General features: G+C 35.8%; 2 protein-coding genes and 1 long non-coding RNA gene across 3 annotated transcripts; 1 reads left to right on the forward strand and 2 right to left on the reverse strand.

The window, feature by feature from the left end:
* Positions 1-1,781: 1,781 nt before the first annotated feature.
* Positions 1,782-2,715, reverse strand: LOC110640061 (deoxyuridine 5'-triphosphate nucleotidohydrolase). Its single transcript, XM_058132757.1, has 3 exons — positions 2,448-2,715; positions 2,253-2,344; positions 1,782-2,162 (listed from the first exon to the last, which is right to left on the reverse strand). Exons 1-3 carry the CDS (start codon positions 2,636-2,638, stop codon positions 1,918-1,920), a joined length of 528 nt encoding a protein of 175 aa, XP_057988740.1. The 5' UTR covers positions 2,639-2,715; the 3' UTR covers positions 1,782-1,917.
* Positions 2,716-2,862: 147 nt separating this feature from the next.
* LOC110640063 (uncharacterized) lies at positions 2,863-4,865 on the forward strand. The gene is made up of 2 exons (XR_002492009.2): positions 2,863-3,020; positions 4,172-4,865. It is a non-coding gene; the product is annotated as an uncharacterized LOC110640063 (long non-coding RNA).
* A 994-nt stretch (positions 4,866-5,859) lies between these two features.
* Positions 5,860-7,692, reverse strand: LOC110640062 (uncharacterized). Its single transcript, XM_021791235.2, has 3 exons — positions 7,299-7,692; positions 6,938-7,156; positions 5,860-6,109 (listed from the first exon to the last, which is right to left on the reverse strand). The coding sequence occupies exons 1-3, from the start codon at positions 7,554-7,556 to the stop codon at positions 6,068-6,070; spliced, it is 519 nt and encodes a 172-aa protein (XP_021646927.2). The 5' UTR covers positions 7,557-7,692; the 3' UTR covers positions 5,860-6,067.
* Positions 7,693-7,898: the final 206 nt, after the last annotated feature.

Here is a 7,898-nt window from a genome sequence, read left to right on the forward strand (position 1 = left end):
TGCAATCTGTCTATGAGAATAAATAATCTTTGGCATTGTTTAGTAGGAAGTAAATACATTGATGCAGGTCATTCTACTTTTCGAAAGTAACTTAGGTGAGATTTGGTAAATTAAATTTTTTTAATTAATTGTAATGTAATTTACTAATTTACCTTTTAATATGTTACACATTAAATTATATTATAGATATTATTGTTTTTTTCAATCTAGAAGTAAATTACTATTTAAGAAATAAGTTCATTGAAAAGTGTACTCTTTGAAAAAGTAGAACACTTTAAAACAAATAAGGCCCTGAAGTGGAGCCCACTAAGGGTGGGCCATGCATATCTGAATGGGTTAATTGATCTGCTCAATTTTATTTTTTTAAATTTCAAATAAGGATTACCGAAATTTAGGAATTTGTCTTATAAAAAAGCCTTGCGGCAAGTAAAATGAAAAAAAAAAAATTGTCGAATGATTTTTTTTATTACAAATATTGTGAAAGATGTCTTTGATAACATTGAAGTGCTCATGTAACACTTCAAAAAATGAAAATTCATTGAACACAGTTATAAATTTATTATCATAACAAGAATTTGTTATTTTGTGAAATTATTTTTTTTCTATTAAATTACTATTATATATTAAAAGTTTACGTATATTATTTTTTTAATAAATAGTTTATTTTATTTATATATTCACTGAATTAAGTAAAGTAAAATTTCTTGACCTACAGGATCAATTTTCTGGCTTCGCCCTGAAGCCTACGTGAGATCAAATTGACTTTATTTTGATCAAAAGAAGCCAAGTTGACTTAATAATAGGTCTATTTTTAGCTGAATGAATTGGAACCATGGGAATCACTTTTACGAGGCAATTCACATCAGAAGCAATGCTGATAATATATTGGCAATTATGATATGGGTGGCTGCGTGATCCATGAGGTCAAAGAAGATGAAAGAGCTGTATGGGTATTTTGCAAGCAAAAGGAACGTGACTTTTAAGCGTAAAAGGGACATCTTTAATATTTTCAAGTAAAAAAAACTCAAAACTTGGGCATAAAAACATCAATTAGCAGACGCAAGACATTCAGAGTTCTTGATGTTCTAAATCTACTACAAAAAAGATGCATTCTCCTCCTTATCCTCCTTTACCACCATCTACTCCTTTCCCTTACATATTTATTTCTACTCTTGTTTTAATATACGTGGTAATCTCCTACCTAATCATTGATTTGATCCATCATAATGAAGACAGTAATGCTACACCTTTAGATAGAGAACAGAGCTATTCAGGCTTGTCACTCGAAGACACACAGGCACTCCCTTGGTTTGACTATGAAGCAAACACCATGACCTACTGTGCAATATGCTTAGATTGTTTTCAGAAAGGTGAACGATGCAGGAGCTTCCCACTTTGCAAGCATACGTTTCATGCAAGCTGCATTGATCCTTGGTTGGTAAGAAGACTCACTTGTCCTACTTGCCGGTCACCTTTTATAATCCAACGGAGACTTGAGGTTGTCTAACACTTGATTCAGCAAATTGTATCTAATTGTTTCACATAATAATTAAAATTTACTTTGATTCAGGCCATTTGCATCGTTTTACACTATAAAGAGATCAATTTGTCGATAATTAACTATATTTAGAATAGTTGATTAATTTCCTGAAAATGCCCATGAAGAAAGGCAAAACCGAATTGTGTTCAATGGATTTATTTATGCCTAGCTGCTAGCGCTTCCATACTCTGGTTAAGAACTGTGAAGTATGTAAAAAATGCGCATAATTTTGTTGCAAGGCTAAAAGCAAGAATGTTTTTATGACATTCATGATTCAGTTTTACTTGAAAACCACTTGCAGAACAGACTTTTCAATCCTCAAGCCAACCATCTGTTCATTACGGTGGCATAGATTAACAATTGACAAATACACAAACTCAAATGCCTGTTGAGCCGAATCCTCCTTCACCTCTCACGGTCGCATCCAAATCCTCAACTTCCACAACATCAGGGGTCATGATCTTCTGGATAATCAACTGGGCAATTCGATCTCCCACTTTGACCTCAAAATCCACATCCGAATGATTAAACAATATAACCCCAACTGGACCCCTATAATCAGCATCTATCACACCTGCTCCAACATCAATCGAGTGCTTCCATGCTAATCCCGATCTCGGCGCTGCATTGAATAACAAAAACATACCAATTTCAGGAAGCAAAGCCCACTCATCTAAGGGAGAAAAAGGGAGAGATGTCAAGTGAGACGTACCAATGCGAGCATACGTTCCTTCAGGTATGGCAATGCTCAGATCTGTTGGGATAAGAGCTTTACCTCTAGCAGGCACTTTAGCCTCAGTTGCACTGTGCACCACAAATGAAACCATAAATATTTAATCCCCATATTCCTATACCCTTTTGAGAAATTGGAAGGGAGACAAGGAAATTTTCGCTTTCGCAAACATACCTGGAGAGATCATAGCCCGCAGAAAGAGGAGAAGCTCTGGTGGGCAAAATAGCTTTTTCAGAGAGCTTTTTAACCCTAAATAGAGAGATGGGAGCTTCTGAGACTTCATGAACGCCATTCTGTTGAAGCTTGGGGATCTTTGGAGCCGGCTCTCTGATTTCAGGGCTATTGTCTTGAACAGCCTGAGCCATACTGAAGAGTCGAAAAACTAGATTGCAGCAAGATAGTGATATGGGAAGAGTGGATTTTGAGGGTAAGGAACGCGTTGGATTTGAATGGTTAAATAGGGGAGGAAACTGCAAAGACTTTCAAAATAATGGCGCCAAGGTTCCCGCCATCTGCTCTGTGAAAGTTGCTAACGTAAGCCTGTTGGGGATATCTTTTTAACCTACCCACCTTTGTTTTTATGCATTTATCTCTCCCATTAACCTATATATTCACTCTCTCCTCAGTCGCCTTTCTCTCATCTCGTTACAATCAATCAAAAGCCAAAGAAGAGTTTTCTCATCTCTCATTTCTGGTACCGATTCTGCCACAAACATCTCTGTTGAGCCTTTCACTGGACCTTCAAAGGTAATTTCACTTCTCATTTCTCTAAAGGTTCGAGTCCTTTCTTCGATTCTCCTCACTCGAGTCTTGTTCAAGATTTGTGTTACTGAGTGTTGATTTTCATCGATTTGTAGGATTTTAGGTTTATCTGTAGAAATGCGAGAGTATAGACGGTTCAATTTTTTTTTTTCTCTACTTTGGAATTATTTGTAAATTTTATGGTCTAATTCTTGGATTTACGTGAAATGTGAGAGTATAAGATTGCAGACTTTGATATTATTTGTAAATTTTATGGCTTAGTTTTTGTATTTATGTGAAATGTGATAGTAAACGTGATTGCAGTAATGGGACCTCACTTCACACTTCAGCTGCTGAAAGTGTTGAAGTTGTAGCTTGGTGCCTGTCCTTGTTGTTTCTGGCTTTTGGGTAGCATTGGCCATTTCAAACACGTTGTTTTCTTAATGGCCTTTCTATCTATCAGCTTCTATTTCAATTGTTTAGTAGCGCGGAATTGGCAAGTCATAGGTTGAAAGTTTGTCTCAGTCCTAGCAAGCACACTGAAAGGTCGGCAAACAACTATATTCCTCAGCTACTTCAGAGTTTCTATAGTAATGTTAGAATGGTGCATCCTTCATCTTGTTAAATCTTCTACAAGATTATGATTTGATAGTCGTATTGGAAATATTTTGAGTCAAATTAGTTGTTTATTTGCACTTTTTGTGAAGAGTAAAATACTTGTCTAGGACAATATTTGGTGTCATTATCAATATTTTCCATTTGAGCAACAAGTACCAAGGGCAAAGTTGGTTTTCTTGTGTGCATTTAACATTGCTAGCTAAATGATTTCATTTTTAACTGCAGTTATTTTGGATAATTTTAAACACATGCTGTATGAGCCACACACGCACACACATATACATTTATGTATCTGTGTGCAGCTGTGTGCCCATTAGATTGTTACTTGCTGCAGTTTGATTCTTAATCGAAAAATTATGCTGAGCTTTGGTGCTTTGACTCTATTTGTTTCGAATTTCATGCATTCAATTTCTTTGTGATGCAATCCTTTCTCTCCCAACTTCTACATGTATGAAAGTCTTGTACATATAATCTTTGTGCATATTTATAATTTTTTTCCTTCTATCTGGAGCTATTAAAGAAAATACTGGTTCTCTCAGAAGGGTTGGCGAGGCACCTATCAGTAGAGAATCAACTTTGCAAGGAAACAATTCCGGACATCCTAGTACTCTTTGGCAGCCCAATTGATTGCAGGTCAAAGAACCTCTGAGATGGGCTGGAATTAGCCTCAGAAGGATATGGATAAGCAGTGAGAAACTAATTTGGTTAGCCCACCATATCCCAATTATGAATTATAATGGCAAGCCAGTGAAAATCCCTTTATTAAGAGGCAGCCATCTGCAGTTCTGGATAGGGAAAAAGAACCCAAGAAGCTTTCTCAGCCCTCGCCAGAGAATATAGTTCTTTACTCTAAGGATCCTCAGTTTGAAATTCAAGGTCCTTTCTCTGGTAGTAATATTATTGGATGGTTTGAGGCTGGATGTTTTGGGATAGATTTGCAAGTCCAGCTTGCAAGTACATCAAAAGACTCGCCCTTTTCATTACCATCCAGGTTTGCTGCACCAGAACAAAATGAATTCATAGATGCATCGAGTCTAACCTTAGTAGCTGTGAAAGTGTTCATTCTGGAGATGCCATAAGATTGATGGACTTTGCTTGTAAAAAATATTGGTTAACCTTATATATTTTCAATCTGTTGCAGAAGCCATAGACTTCAGGCTTACGTGTGAACATAAGTGTGCTAGACTTGTTGGGGCAAAAGTTATCAATTTGCAATTTTATGGTCTGCCATAATTTCTGTTTGCCTGCGATTTATTTTTCATCAATTTTGGTTAGCTTAATAAATGCTTTAATCGCAAATATTACCTTAATACTTTAAAATGAATTAGAATCGTATATGTGCATTGAAGAATTTGTATCTAAGCAGAAGGCATGAAATTCATGAAAATCTGGGAAATGATACTGCAGGGAGCCTTGTTGATTAAAACTGCAAATTTGGTTCCTGTATCTGGAAATTGCTGACATTTGAGCTTTAGAGGTATACTTTTCTTGTGCAATTCTTACATATCAGAGGCTGAGATGTTCATGATATAAAATCTTGGATCATTTGATCCCAATCATGAGTTTATTGACAAATTCCTTAATTATAAAGAATTGTTGCCAGGGGATGTACTCTAAATTAACTTTCAGAGTCAAAATGATCAGATGGTTGTCCGTTCAGCGCCGGTGACATGATTCCTATAATTCAGGCTTCAGGGACTTTGATGGTAATACCACAGTGTGCGGTGATGGTTCTTCAAAGCGTCTTTGAGTTCATTTGAAATAAATCATTTACAAAAAAAAAATTCTCACACAATGGCGCATGAAGTTTTCTTCTTTTAAAAATTAAATATTTTTAAGTTAAAAATAATTAAATTCTGAAGTCCAGGAGTTACTAAAGGCATTTGTAACTACAATTTGGTTCAACTGTCTGTAAATGTTGTCTTAAGCAAGCACGACAGTACTAATCATCTGCTCAAGCAATTTTGTGGAGTAAAGTCCCTAGGGTAGATTTCCTGTTAGTTATGTAATGGAGCAGTCAACCAAGGTTTATTATAAATTATCAAACGATCCTTGATCCTTGTACTTTGTTCTCTCTGTACTTCCCCATTCCTCGCAATTTTTTTCCATCTTTGCTAATCAGGAGATTTCTTTCCATGCATGATTTGATTAAGCAATTCTATTTGTCCAACTACAGAATATATATGCCCAATTTCTAGTTCACAATAAATGAGATCAGGGACGATCATTATACAATTACCTTCATCATATAATATTTATTGTTATAGAAGAAAAAGGACAGCAAAATGGGAATGTATTATGTAAAATTGATCATCCTATATCAGTGTAACAAATGATGTAAAACTCCAATCCGTTGTAACCGATCCTTAGAACTTTTGAGTAGGCACAACAAATTTCAACATGCTCAATAGAAAAACAAGAATTCCTGTTATTGGCTAGGCCTCTTGCTTATCTTGGGACTTCCGATTGCTAGTGTCCTGGATAAACACGAACCACAAACGTCTTTAGATGAACAGTGTCTACTTGCTTTGCTTCTTTTATAACATAAAAGAAAAGGCATCAAAATTTCCTCACACTTTCAGAAACATATAACATGATAGCCCAAAAGGAGAGCGCTACTAGCTATTGCAGTTGACAAGTTGTGATATTAACTTGAGAAGAGTGTTATCAAAAGAAATTTCTGTGATTTCCCATTGGCCTATATATAGAAATTAAAGCTTCACCAGCTTTTTTTTTTTTTTTCCCCTCTAACTAAAATCTTAAGATCTTACATCTTAACAACGACTTTAGTACCACAAAGTTAAAGCTAGCCATTTCTAATAATCCAGAAATGTATTTCCATTCTCAAAATACATATACAATACAAAATTTAGAATTTAAAGTTTGATTTATCAATATTGCTGATTATCTCCATGTATTTATAAACTTTGGACGAATGATTTTAGTTTTAGACACAACCATTTTCCTGGCAAGTCCTAAAAAGGGAAAAAGGGGAGAGAGAGAGAGAGAAATCTTTATAAAAGCATGGCCACTGAATCTTCTTTCCAACGCGGGTACCCTGTATTTACATATTCACAAGAACTTTAAAGTTGAACCCCATGTGCATACTCTACTAAAGAATGAATTTGATTATAACCAAAACCCTTGTTTAAAAAAAAAAAAAAAAGAAAATTAAGCAAGTGGATGTGCCTAATAATCCAAAACTATAACAACAATAGTTAATCATGCTCAAAACGCAAGCAAAATATCCCAAAATCAGTAATTCAATAAACAAATGAGGCAGAGATGGAGTTTTGGTGACTAACTGGTGTAGATTGAACTGGAAGCGGGTCAGGATTGAAGGAACAAAGAGAGAGCTTGGCGATCTCGGAAACTGCAGCATCTCTAATGGCAGTAACATCACTAGCCAAAGCTTCATAAGCAGCTTCAAAAGCTTCTTGCCAAAAACGAGGCAGTTTAGTACTAGAGCTGTGGGTGTAGATGTCCCACATATGCCTCACCAAATGCTCTTTCTCTTCCACTTCCTAATCATCTCACACCAAAAAAGAAAAACCCACAAATCAAATCAATCGAAATTCAAAAAAAGAAAGGATCGGAAAAGTTCTTTTGAAGCGAATAACACTAATAACCAACGAGATCAGTAAAGAAGAGAAGAAAGAGCGGTACAAGGATGTCGAGATCATCATCACGGATTGGAAAGTCGAGATCCTCGTTGACATGGGAGAGGTTACCGGTGGACCATTTGAGAGTAACGGAGCCAGTGAACATAGTCCAAAATGCAAGAAGGAGAATTGCAGCTAAGACCCAGAACTTGTATCGAGTTTTACCAAAAAGAGCACCATCTGAGGCATCCTTCTTTGCTGTTGTAGCAGTGGCGGCGGTTGCAGGTATTGATATTATTGTCGGCGCATCATCGTCCTTCATATTCGCAGAAAGAATGTCAGAAGCTCAGAGCAGGAGCAATAGCACACCAGCGGTGGGTTGAGCAGGGAGCGGAAAGAGAGAATTATTTTAGTAAATGTACTTTGCAGTGGCTGGTGGAGTGGGTTCTCTCTCATTAACTCATAACTCATAATGGCTGCTGCAGATTTTTTTTTTTAAATTATTTTAATATAAAAATATATTTAATAATTATAAAATAATTATATATATAAAAAATTATTATATTATTATTATTTATTTTTTAAAATTAATTAACCATTCTGACATTGGGGTGCTACCGACGAAATGAGGCCCGCAGTACGCGCTATAAAGTCCACACTTGGA

The sequence above is a fragment of the Hevea brasiliensis genome, chromosome 2, assembly GCF_030052815.1.
Source record: "Hevea brasiliensis isolate MT/VB/25A 57/8 chromosome 2, ASM3005281v1, whole genome shotgun sequence".
Classification (NCBI taxonomy): domain Eukaryota; kingdom Viridiplantae; phylum Streptophyta; class Magnoliopsida; order Malpighiales; family Euphorbiaceae; genus Hevea; species Hevea brasiliensis.